This window comes from Pseudopipra pipra, chromosome 19, assembly GCF_036250125.1.
Source record: "Pseudopipra pipra isolate bDixPip1 chromosome 19, bDixPip1.hap1, whole genome shotgun sequence".
NCBI classification, from domain to species: Eukaryota; Metazoa; Chordata; class Aves; order Passeriformes; family Pipridae; genus Pseudopipra; species Pseudopipra pipra.
The window spans coordinates 3843106-3856492 of record NC_087567.1 but is presented as its reverse complement, the minus strand read 5'-3'; the positions used below and the strand labels follow the sequence as shown (position 1 = coordinate 3856492).

At 41.7% G+C, this 13387-nt stretch overlaps 1 protein-coding gene across 6 annotated transcripts in view; it reads left to right on the top strand.

Annotated features, from left to right (window-relative positions):
* The window catches only part of TBCD (tubulin folding cofactor D), a 579906-nt gene that overhangs the window by 91288 nt on the left and 475231 nt on the right, over positions 1-13387 (top strand). For all 6 annotated transcript variants that reach the window (XR_010435234.1, XR_010435233.1, XR_010435232.1 and 3 more), the window contains exons 30-33: positions 3622-3705; positions 5053-5211; positions 6017-6155; positions 13114-13235. Coding sequence is in view for 1 of the 6 variants with exons in the window: in XM_064675682.1 (XP_064531752.1) it covers positions 3622-3705; positions 5053-5211; positions 6017-6155; positions 13114-13235 (504 nt within the window). In the remaining 5 variants the exon portion in view is untranslated. The remainder of the gene's footprint in view (positions 1-3621; positions 3706-5052; positions 5212-6016; positions 6156-13113; positions 13236-13387) is intronic.

Sequence of the window (13387 nt, the reverse complement as noted above, 5' to 3'; positions counted from 1 at the left end):
ATCCTGTAGAACTCCACAAGGTGGTTACAGGGTGAGAAAACCATGTGAAATATGGATCTTAGAGACCAAGGAAATATACTCTTGTCAGGGTACTTTTTTATGTGTATTTATGAGGACAGATATTCCCAGCCTGAAACACTACTTGTTAATAAAAATTATTAAATTATCAGAATTCAGGAATAAGTCCAATATCTGCACATTTAAAATACGTGACACTTTTGATGCTGTGTAGAAGCCTCAGAGCAGTAACACTCACTCCTTGTATAGAGGAACCATAAACTAAGTAAATGAATGTGGTAAATTAGTTGTCTTATTTGTTGGGATGTGATTTTGAGTGAAATGCTGGTTTTGAGAAAGACTCCTTAATTTTGTTGCCTTAATCCATAGTTTTAATTGGAAAGTTTGCAGATATATGTCACTTTTAGATATGACTCTACAGAGTATCAGCCTTGTTTAGCTGTGTGGGTGATACTGTTTGTGTGGTATGGTAATGATGTGGTAACAGAGATGTATTTGACCTGTCTGGCAACTGGTTGAAGTGTCTCAGGGTACAGAGATTTGTGTTCAGGATTATAAATTAACAACCTGTTGATAGTTCAGCTCTAGTACCTGGCTCTGCTTTTGTTACGTTCCAGGCAGGAAGAGGCAAGTGCCAGAAAAGTACTGGGAAGAAATAATTTTGCTGATTGAAAAGATTTTATTTTCTCAGTTTATTGAAGTTGTTGTCTGACAGCGCCGAGTCACGTGGGGTGTTTGTTTCAGTCATATCTGTGCAGAGTATTTGTGTGAAAAAAGTGGTTTAGGCATTTTTTCAGTCACTGTCCTCTTCTTTGAAGGGTGTTTTCAACAGTAATATATGAAAGTGGCTGTGCTCAGCTGCAGCAGCCAGAGCCTGCTGGTCCCTGTCCTGACCTGGTGGGATAACAGGTGGTGGTGCCAAATGTGCCTCCTGAGAGTTTGGGAACTTTTTTGGTTAGGCTCAAATTTGTTATGTCCTGTTCAGAGCTCTGTCCTTGACTCTTGACTTCACTGTCATTATTTTATTTGGTAGCCCCAGGTTTGCTTTAAAAAAAGAAAAAAAAGTTAATCACTGTGGCATTCCCCTCTCCAGGATTCCTCATTAGGCTGGAACACGGGGCAGGTGCTGTGATGTACATTTGTAATTACTGAATGAGAGCTACTGCAGCACACCCTGAAGCCACCTCTTGCCTTGTGTAGGGAGAGGAGTTGTGATTGTGCTTTTTTTGTGCAGTATGTACAAATATGCTCATGCTGGAGCTTTTCCTTGCCAGCAGTTATGGGGTGGTTTATACCACAGTTAAACCTTAGTGCCTGTGCCCTGGGAGTCACTGTTAGTGTGAGATCTCACCAGTTCCAGTGTGGGTTGCAATAATTATAAATAACTGCCCTGTCTTTGCACAGAAAGGGAAGTGTCAAAGCACAAAGATATTTTGTGAAAGGTGGATAGAAGATAGATATTTTGTGCCATGGTAGCACTGGGCAATATTTAATTGACGAGCCTTGTCCCTTTAGCATTTCACTACAATATTTACAAACGTGTTGGAGAAGTACACAGGGCAGATAATCCAGCCTGAGTTAATATTTGGGTGTTTGGATTTTCCCTGTTTTCTGTAATGGTACCCAGCTCTTCAGCCTTCAGCCCTGGTTGGTAAAATTGTCGTAGGGCAGGGAAATAGTAGCACAGGGCAAGAAACCAGGGAACAGGGGGTGTGTTTGATATCTCCAGCATAGAAGAGGAAACAAGGATGCAAACTAGTGAGGATCAAGAGCAGGTCATTCCAGCCTGTGCAAGGAAGGAACTTGGCTTTCCCTTCTATCAAGAGGGGGGTGAATGGGTCTCTAATGAAAGAGAGAGACAGAAAATGTGAGAGCAACAATACAGGGTGGGGAGGCAGAGAAAAGGAAGAGATACTGAGCTTTGTGCTTTCAAAATGAGGCAGATACTGGAGTAGATAAGGACCTGGCTGGGTATAATGAGGTATTCAACCCAACTTCCACATCTGAGAGCTCCCACTGCAGCTCCCCACACCTATTGTTTATCCTTAGTCTGGGTCTTCATTTCAAAACAAAACAAAACAAAGTGGAGTTTTTCAAAGAAGTCCCGAGGAAATTAAATTCCCAAACACCCATGAAAATTCAAATGTGCTTTGACCACTTTATTATTTTTTTTGAGCTTCTTGGGCAATTTCAGCCAAACACAAGGCAAGAAACACGTAAATCAGAGGGGGAAGGGGGATCCTTTCTTGTGGCACATTGTTGGCTGCTGAAGGCTTTTGTGGCCTCTCAAATATCAATGTTTTCTCATTCTGTTTGTTCTAAACCATTGACTAAGGTGGAAAGATATGGCAAGAAATGCCATTTCTCTGGAGAGACTTTGTTTTTGGTGTGTAATTTTTGTCTTTCTGTAGTGGAACATGGGAAAGTTTCACCAACTTTACTCCCCATATGCAAACTTTACCTTTCTTTTGACAGGTTGTTTGCTGGGACATGTCTGATCTGTCTGCAGGTGTTAGACATGAATATCCAAGTCAGATACTGTATGAAAAACTAGGAAAACATACCTTGCTGAAAGACTGCCAAACTTGTATTGAGCTACTTTGGAAAAAGTGATGTAATTTACCTTTTTTACCATTATAACAAATATCCCACCCAGTTTTAGATTGCATCTGCAGCTATTTGGAAAATAGAGGAGTATTTCTTTTCACAGGAGGCAGGTGTACCTTTTCAAATACTTTTTTTCCCCCCTTTTTTTGAGTTATTGTTTTGAAAGGATGACATTGCCATGAGTGACTTAATGTGATGAACATGTTGGCCTGGACTCCTGCAGGGTCATGTAACCCACTGAGGATCTTTGGTATTGCCCTTGTCTGAAGAAAGAAACCACTCTTAACAGCTCATGGATTGACAAGGCATTTGGTTTAAAACAAACATATTGCTTTTTTTTTTTTAATTGAAATTACACTCTTTTTTTAATTGATATTTAGACATTTTGAAGGCAACAGATCTTCACCATCTAGGCATGACACACTTCAACCACAACTTTAGCCAGTCTTTTTCTTAAAACTAGTTATTATTTAACAAAGAGATTTAAGCCATTCTGAGTCACATTTTTTTAACTGTTGGTAATATTAAGCTTGAAAATTTACAAGAATATGATACTCTTAGCAGTGCTTAAATAGCTGAATGTCAAAATGTGGGTTGGCCTTTTTAAAAAAAATTTGAAGCAGGCAAAGCACTTAAGTTTAGATGCATCTACTTGCACACTGAATATTACTAATCATTATCAATTTTAACTTTCTTAAAATAAAGAGTAAACCTGGTGACATCTGGCTGGAATGAAAAACAGGATGGTGAGGCAGGGGCTTGCCTGGAAGCTGGGATGACTGTTGTACCCTCGGTGCCAACATGAGCTCCATTTCACAGAGTGGGGCTTGGGGGGGCAGCTCTGAGCACTCCTTTTCCTCCCAAGATATGGTGACAGATCTCAGAGGTCATTGCTTTAGTAATTGTGAATTTTTTCCAGTGTCTTAGCTTAATTACTGATGTATTTGTTGAAATAAACCCTGATGCAGCCATTCTGGTGTCTCTCTGTTCCCACAGGGTGCGTGAAGCTGCCATGACCAGTTTGATGGAGGTGACGCTGCTGCTGGTCCAGAACGAGGCAGAGTTAATTAATGCCAGCATGTATGTAATTGTGCTGTTTCTGTGTCCCATCCCCTAGAACTACATTCCAGGCCATACAGGAAAGCACTGCTGGTACATTGTGTACTTAACTCCCTTACTGAGTGTGACAGAACCTTTGGTAGGAGTGTGTCGAGGCCACGCAGATGTGGAGGATGTTGTGTCTGGTTTTCAGAGACTGACTTATTGAGAGAACCTGGATGGCAATCCCACCTTGGAAATAAAACACACCTGTGGGATTTGGGCTATGCCTGCCACCTCTGTGGAGTGTTGTTCACTTTAATACAAAACAAACCCTCCCGCTTATCCTCAGCATCACATCATTGATTTGGAATGTGATCAAGTGCAGGGATGAGTTTGCTTTTGTTTCTTTGCAGAATTATTAGGAAGGAAATACAGAAAAAAGGTCATTTACACTGAGATCCTGATTTCTAATTTTGTGATACAGTACTCCTAATAATGAAAAAATTAATGATAATTACCAGTTTTCAAGTGTAGCTTGAGCTGCAGCAAAACTTTCCTGATAGTGGTGTTGGTTTATGGACAGAACATCTCAATGGTTACCTGAATATATACATGATTTGGTTTTTAATAAAAGAAAAAAACACAAACTTTGAAGGACACTTAAAAGAAAAATCCTGGGTTTTCTAGGAATACACTGTTTTTCAGGGGCTTCCTCCTCTTAATCTGTTGCAGTCAGAGGTGATCCACAGGAAACTGAGAAAACCATTCCTGCCAGCTGGATCCCGTTTTCTAAATATTCTGGGTCTTGCTGTAACTGAAGGCATTTTAGCTGGTTTTACTGTCATTATTTGTCCTCTCTGAAGGGGTAAAAGGGCCTTGTGGGACACAGTATTGTAGCTGAGAGCTCAGTTATGAACATAAGCAAAATAGGATATTGTTAAAAACTAGCCAGAGTTGAAGAAGTTGTTTATTTGGAATATCTGAGATTTAGGATAGATCTTGTCCTCTGCTATGTGTGCAGTTTTCTACTCAAAAGTGTGCTTTTCTCAAGGTTCCTGCTCTATCTCCACCAGAAATGTAGTAGTTCCTCCAAACCGTAAAACACTTTGTTTTTTTTTTTGGATGAAAAGTGGAGCAATAAATGTAAAAGGTGGATGAAAAACTACGTAACATTAATGTCATGATGGCTTTTGATTAATATTGATCTATGGAAAATAAACCTTTAAGATTCTGGCACCATATGGGTGTCTTAAATCATTTTCAGGCTCATGCTGAAAAAATTAAACCAGAATAGTTTCATAGCAGGATAGTTTTGATTTCACTGAAACAATTTAAATACACATTCTGCTGCTTAAATTATGTGATTAATTGTTTTCTTCTTTGTAGCTGCAGGCAGATTATGTGCTGGCTGGCTCAACAGTCAGCTGAAAAAATAGATAAATTCCGAGCTCATGCAGGATCTGTGTTCCTGACCCTCCTACACTTTGACCACCCTCCAGTTCCACACATCCCTCACAGACAAGAGCTAGAGAGGATATTTCCAAGGTAAGATGTTGAAAAACATATCCTAAACCAGTGAAATAAAAAATAAATGCACACAATTAGACCTAACACACAGTATCTGATGTAAATTTTGGGCCCAAATGCCCAGCCTGTGTGTGGAGGAATATCTGGTGCTGTTAGTCAGGGTTTCACTGAGGTGTCCTGTCAATATGCATGAACATAGTTTTTTCCCTTGACTGGAAAGCACTGACTGTTCATAATAGTAATTTTTAATTAATTATAGTATTTTAACCAAGCTTTAGTTGAAGTAGTTTTCCAAGATGGACTTCCTAGTTGAAGCAACAGTGAGAGCAGCTCGTTCCTGAATGGTGCTGCTGGTACCTGATTGGGATGAGGAACATCCAGCTCTGTGTGTTCAGGAGAATCACAACCTGCTCTGTCTGTGAGGCTGCTGATGGAGCTGGGAGTGGAGGGGTGTTGGTTTTTCCTGGGATAAGTCTTGTCTTTGGATCAGTCTTTGCGTAGCTGTTGATGGGAGAGAGCTCAGAATGGAACTCCAGGAAGAGAACTTGTTTTCCGTGTGTAGAGAAAAGTGCCTGGGAAGAGGAAACTGTGATTCCAATTCCTTATCCTGGATCAGAAGGACTTGGAGTGGCTGAAGTGGCACTGGCAGTGGCTGAAGCTTTGATTTGTGTTTTCCCCATATGCTCAAAGACCAGTGTTCAGTTTGATTTTTAGGTAATTCAGAGCCTTCCTTCACTGACCTGAAGGAGCTGTCCCAGGAACACGGGGAGAAGAAAGGCAGCGCACACGTACAAGATTATTTTTCTCCTTTCCCTTTCCCCAGGTCAGAGAAGGAGACTCTGAACTGGAATGCTGCATCTGAAGCTTTTCCCCGGATCACCCAGCTCCTGGCATTGCCAACCTACCAGTACTTTGTGCTCCTGGGGCTCTCAGTGTCCGTGGGGGGACTCACAGAGACCACGGTAAGAGCAGGGAGTGGCTTTGCTGCTGGGCAGGAGAGGGAGCAAATTGTTGCCTCCAGTGTCAAGTGCCTGCCAGTGGATGTTGCAGGTGGTGATTGCACTGAGAATTCAGGGTTTTTTTAAAGAAATCAAGTCATGCTTTTAAATCTGATGGGCTTCTTATTTATAATCTTTAAAAGGAACAAGGAGTGAGGGTGCTTTGTTTCTCCTTTCCTGGCCTGACAGAACCCAAGAATTCCAGGCTCTGGGGTCCCTCAGCTCCCAGCTCTGTGCTGACTCTCCCAGCTGGGAACAGAGGCAGAGCCCTCAGCTCAGTGCAAGGTGATGGCTCATCTCAAATGAGGTGAAAACCTGTTTTCATTTGTCACCTGATGCAACTGTTAACTATTAGTTGTCAGTGTGTGTTAACAGCATTCACAGATTTATTTTTTTTATATTTTTATACATTTTCTTCTGAAGTACCAGTGAGATGCCAGAAGTTCCATTACTTGAAAGAAATATCATTCAAATCTCAATCCTCTGAGCTTTGCAATCACTCTTTCATTCTTCTGGCACGAACAACCTCTTTATCACTGACTTTGGCAGTCTGTTATGCTGCCAAATTCTTCCCAACTTTGTTATCATATTAGTGTATCCTTCTGTCCTTATATTACAGCTTGCACTGGTAGTTTCAGAATTCTTGGTTTTGAGATATTTGGCTTCCAATGTTTTTGTGATTTGATGTAGCCAAGGATGTAAAATACAAGAAAACTGTTGGGGTAAAGACATGGTTGAATATGACACCACAGAAATATCAGACCAGTAACAGAATATTTTGGACTGTCAGTTGAATCTTTAACTCCCAGTGGTCCTGTAACAGGAGGAGGTTGTGAGTCAGCACCCCAACAGTGGTTAAGTGTGTTTCTGATTAAGATTTCCATCTCAAATTAAGAGAGTTGGTAGAAAAGTGAAAAGTATTGGGAGACAGTTTTTGTGGAGAGGGAGCAGCTCCTGCTGGGTCGCAGGAAGAAGGAGATAAAATCACTTTGAGCTTGTGGCTTCCCCTTCTCAGTCACAAAAAGCCCAAATGATGGGGTTTTTTGCCTGTTGTTGTGGGTTCTGCTCTTGGGATCAAGAGAAGTCCATAAGCCTTTGAGTTTGATGTAGCTGAGTATTTGTTGTCAGTGCAGTCTCATGTATTTAAACCAATTCTGAGCTTTTTAATGTTTCTAAAATGGCAACTAATTATATAGCAACGGCTATTTTAAAACTCTGGAAACGTGTGTGTGTTGGTTTGTGACAATAATTATGGGACAGACAATGTAACTCTTAACAGATTTCGTTAATGGCAAACATGCACATGAAATTCAGCTTTCAGTCAAACACAATTATGGGAGGCTCCACCAAAACCAAAGTTATTTGTGTAAGTATAAAAAAGGAGGAAAGCTGTGGGGAAACAGACATTCTGGCTGCTAACTGAGGTCAGGGGAAAATTCTTATTCAACATTTTAACTTTTTTTTTTTTCCTTTTTTTAAAGTCTTGGGTGCATTTGGTTTTGAAAAGTGGAAACAGTTTGGTTACAGTTAGCTCCCTGCCCTTGTTGCCACCAGCCAGTGTGCAAAGGGAAACCTTCAGCACTGTTTTCAGACTGATTTTTGAAATGTTAACTTTCTGTGACCCTGCAGTTTTCCTTAACACTAAAGGCTCGTTCCGGTTAAAATATTCTCAAGGGCTTTGGCTTCAGAAAGATGATGATCTAATTCTCTTTGGAGTCAGCTGGAAGTGCAAGGGAGGCTCCAAGTACAGGGTACTTACACTTGGGATTATAGATGTGTGGTGAATTACATTTAATATCTAAAATGTGATATAGAAATTAAAATCGATGTGTTTTATAATAACTTGTGTTCCAACTACTCTGTCAAAGCCTGTAGCTGAATATCCAGGGACTGATTTAAAACATTAACAGCAAATTTTGAGAACTGTTCTCTATTAAATCCATATGATAGAAGCAGATTTTTAAAATCTCGGACGAAGGAAAAGGATTATTCAAATATGTGTTCTTGCAGTAACATGTTCTTGTGACTCTTCCCTCTCTTAAAAAATATCTGTGCACATACTCACATGGACATGGAATTTGGAAAGTTAGGAGGTTCTTTCATATACTGCAAGATAATCTGAGTTCAAATGTCAGTTTGTCTTTCAGTCATCTCAGGGAATTAGCAGGAGAAAGGCTCTGTTGTAATTCCGTGGTCAGTGGCTGTTTTCCCCCAGTTAAAATTGCTCAGCAGTATATTTAGCAGGAGTAGTTCTTTGTTTGGCTTTTTAAAGAGATTTTTCTGGAATGAGCCGTGTGGGGTCTCTGAAGAGTTTTGGTGGAAGGATTGTAGCTGGAGCATTGGAAGTAATCTGGAAAAACAGAAGATGTCATTCCCTGTGGGATTTGGCACTCTGCTCCATCGCCACGGTTCAAAGGGCACTTTCTCTGTGTAAAAGAATCTTCTAATTATCCATCTGGCCCACAGTGATGCATATTTCTTATGGCTATGAAACCCCCCTCAGTGAATGGAGATCAGGACTGTACAATGCTGCTCTTTCTCCAGGGCTCAAACCCTGCAGTTGCAGGGGTCAGGATATAATTTGAGATATTTTTGTTATTGAACTACACTACATTTTAAATTTCGTTGAAGCACAGAATGTCCTGTTATTCCCCTTCCCCCCATAAGGAATGAAAATTACATTTTAAAATGTTATAGAAACTGTAAGTAAAACCTTAAAAAAAAAAAAAAAAGGAAGCAATCTATTTTGAACATTAAGAAGTTCCTCCCAGTCCAGTACCAGGGCTGTGTTACTGTGTTAGATCATACAAAGGAAAATGTTGGGACACTCGTAGATGATGCTCTAAAACATCTGGTTACTGGGACAAATTGTATGCAAATTAATGCATATTTGGTTGGAAGAAACAGGCCCTAAATCCTGTTTCCTTTGTTGACAATTCTTGAGCAAAATACACTTGAGAATAATTCCTGGAATTCTTCTCTTAAAGGGAAAAAATAGTGTGACTTATGATATTCATACTTCACATAAAGTGTCCCTGGTTTGAATCTCAGAGTTATTGGCCTCCAGAGTTTTGATTTATTGAAGAAATGTTGTAAGTAAAACAAGGGGGACATGGTTTCACTTGGGCTAATGTTTAAATGATGCACAATTTTTTTTCTGCAGTTACTGTGAAAACAGCTACTGCCACTTCAGAGCTGTAAATGTGTCGGGATTAGAAATGATCCAAACCCGGGTTATTTATTGAGCGTGACGTGGTTCCTGCTGCACGTTACAGGCCTGCTCTGGCCTGAGAAGGTCTTGCCCTGTGGAAATGCTGCTCAAAAACTGCAGGTTTTGGTACATCTGGTTGTGTCTGGGCTTTCCCAGGAGTACCTCTCTTGGCTTCCATTTGGGTGCATTGGGGGCAGAGGCTGAATTTTGTGAGGTTACCTGGGGCTCCCAGGAGGCTGGTTAGAGATGGGAGAGGGACACCCATTGGGGTCTGTCCATCTACTGAACATCTCCTATCCAGAATCTTCCTTTTTCATCATATGCCACTGGCTTTTTCATCAGGTCTGTCCAAGGTAGTGCTGCAAAGTACAAACCAGAGTCCATGTGTGCACTGGGCATCTTAATCACTGGTGGGTAACAGGGATTTTGTGTGTTCTGTTACAAACTGGGATTTTGGATCCTGTTTTATAAACTGGATGCCTAAGCTAATTTTTTTTTGGCCATATCATTCCCACCTGCTGCCTCAAAACTGGTTTTAGAAGTATTGTGCTTCGGTTTTGCAACAAACTCGCTGGGAACAATGTCACGAAGGTTTGTGCCCAGAGCTGCACGTGCCTTTCCACTTCCTGGAGCTACACTTCTTCATACTTTCCCATGGTTCAGGAGATAAAATCCTTAGGACTTTATTTTATCATCAGATGAATGGTCCCTTTGAACACTTCACTGTGTCACGTATTGCCTGTCACTGCAGTATCTGCTGTTGGTTTAAATGTTGGAGGAGTCGAGCCTTGGCAAACCCTGTTTTTACTGTTTCATAAGAGCAAGGTCATTCTCAGGCCTCCTCTCAAATTTGTATCCAAAGTTGTCCCAGTTCCAACCCATTAACCTCCTAATTTCCTCTCCCAGTCCTTGTGGAACCCCAGGGAAAGGTAAATGTCACACGTTTGATGTGAGTTTGTGATCTGCATAGATGAGGAAGACATTTGGAAATGCTCTTCTCTGCTGTAGTCAGGAGCAATTAAGGTGGTAGCTCAGACACTGAGGATTGTTCACCTGGGGGGGAAATCAGGGGATTTAACTTGTTCATGTCATGTTACCTTGTTATGTTGGAGCTTCTTCCAGTAGTTCCTGTGATCTATACTGACTGTCGGGAAAATGTCCCATTTTTAAATCTCCCAAGCAATTATGTGATGGCTTATCCATCCCATTCTATTGTTTGATTCCTGGCTGTCTGCATCCTCCAGTGTTTCTGATATCCTGCTGCTCTGCCTTGGCTCTGCCCAGCTCTGGAGCACCCTACCTGTACCTGTGCTCCTTGCCCTTTTCTTTCGTGCCCATTCTTGCCTTTTCAGTCATTTGAATTGCAGGAAAAGCATTGAGTCATTCAGCTTCCTTCAAAGAATGGTGTGGGATCCCCGAGGTAGTTTAAGAGACAAAAGAAATTGGAGAGAAAATGACACATTTTAAGATCTTCTTCTGAGATGGGCTCGGACAGGCCCTTACTTCTGCTTATCATTGATCTCTGCTCATGGAAGGTGCCAAGTCAAAATATTTCTCCTTTATTTTGGTTTAAAGGGCAATATATAATAATTAAACAGATTTTAAATTTTCAGGAAATCTTTTTTACAGTTCTATATCCTGTAAAGACCTTTCAGTGTCAGGACCCAGTTTATACTGGGCACACAGGGACACACCAGCATTGCTTTTGGAGTGTGAAAGAACCACACTGGGGGCAGTTCAGTGTGGGTGAACGTTGTACAAACTGTACAAATGTTTTAACAATTTCACTCTGATTTGACTGTCATTTTGGAACTCAGAATAACCGAGTAATTTCTTTCAGTTGCTTTCTAAAGAAATATTTGTGCTCCTGCTTTGCCCAGGAGGTTTCACTACAGAAAAAATTGTTAAGGTAGCAGGCTGCTGCTTCCCAGGATTGCTGGGCTGTGCTGTTTGCACGTAGGACAAAGCTTTGGGAAACTAGTTCAGAGTTTTGATTCAAGGCTAAAATGTTCTTGTTGTACTGATGCACCCATAAATGTTACTGGTATGAAATTTAACTGAGAGAAAATGTTTATATAGAGATTCCTCTCATTTGTTTTTGGGAAGACGTTTGTGATATTTCGCATTCTCATCCAGTATTTTCTTTTCTTTTCTTGATGAAATGGTCAGTCCTCTGAGAGGCTGAATGAGCCATCAAAATGCTCTGTGTGAGCTTCAGAAAGAAAATCTCCCCTGACTGCACAGGCTGACTTACACTGCTTACAGCCCCCTCTTGACCCAGCAGAAAATCATTTAAACTAAAACTAAAAGAAGTTGGTATTGCAGAACTGATCCACCCCACCTGCCCTTCCCACAGCCCCCCCAACCACCACCCCCTTCCCCAAGAGACGTGACCAAGCCCCAGCAGGACGGATAATCCTCACATCAGAGTCAGGAGGATTCAGGAATCTGATTATGTTCATCCTTGATGAGGTGTTTTCCTTTGAGGTAATTTCTGTAACAAAAAAACCCCACAAACAAACCCACCAAATTTTTCTTCTCATCCTCAAGGGAAGTAAATTATTTTTTAAAATTATTTTTATTTATTAATAATTAATTTTAAAAGATGAGGCTGGAAACTAAAATTCCAACCTCTTCCAGAAGTGGGAACTCTCAGCATTAGTAGTGATGCTGATGGAGCTGTTGCAGCCCTCTTCCCTCGGTTCCAGGGTGCACTGTGAGCTGGGGGAGGGCAGAGATCCCCCAGGAAAGGGGGGTCCCACAGCAGACTGTGGCTGCTCCCCTTCCACACAGCAGATCCTTGAGGGAGCAGCCAGCCTGGTGAACATGGCAGCTCCTGGAGATCATGGAAACATGGAATGGTTTGGGTTGGAAGGGACATTAAAGCTCATCCAGCCATGGGCAGGGACACCTTCCACCAGCCTGGGTTGCTCCAAGCCCCATCCAACCTGGCCTTGGACACTCCCAGGGATGGGGCAGCCACAGCTTCTCTGGGCAACCTGTGCCAGGGCCTCCCCACCCTCACAGGCAAGAATTCCTTCCCAATATCCCATCTAAGCCACGGGGAGCTGTGGAGTGACACTGCAGCCTGTAGTGGGTCACAGCTGGTGGAACCCCATGGCCCGTGCCCAGCTGAGCTCTGAGCATCAGCACTGACCCCTCCCCTGCCATCTTTCTAAGTTGGCTGATTAGCACAATAAAGTTAAACCAACAGTCATTATTTCTGAGTTGTTTTTAATTTTTAACCTGACTTTACTGCTGGTTTGTGTGGCCAGCAGCTTGTCTGCATGGTTCAGTTCCATCAGCTGTTTAGTAAATATTACCTGGTGAACTCCTTGTGTGCTTTTTAACTTTCAGAGTCATAACAGTGTTATTACTTGAAGTGAAGCAGGATAATCGTAGTGGTTTGGGGATGTTTTGTTTTGGGAGAAAAAAAATAACAAACCTTTAATGTGGTCTTTTTTCCTGCAATGGCAAAACTTAAAAAGTTAAAAAGACTTCTTCCTTGAAAAAGGATTACTGAATGTAAAGTAGCCATGGTCCTGTTGGATATTGTGAGTGATTTATACATGTGGCTGCTGCTGGAATTGTGTTCCCAGTGCAGGGGTGCTCCTCAGTGGGCAGGGACAAGGCAGTCCTGCACAGCCAGTGTCTGTGTGTGTGGCAGTGGGGTTTTTCCCTGTCCTTCATTGGAGATTCCTTCTGTTCCAGCTCAGATACTCTGCCCAGAGCCTGTTCGACTACATGAAGAAAATCCAGGGTGATCCCAGTGCTCTGGAGAGTTTCTGTGAGACGTTGCTAAAGGTCTTTGAGGACAACCTGCGGAATGACCGGTAATGGATCTCCTTGGCTTTTTTCCCTTCAACAGCAGGTGTTGGAAGTCAGATGTGTGGCACATCAGTTTAAATCTGCCTAGATGGGGTGTGTCTAGCCATGTGCATTTGCTTTAGCACATCTGGTTTTTGGAACAGCACGACCTTTTGTA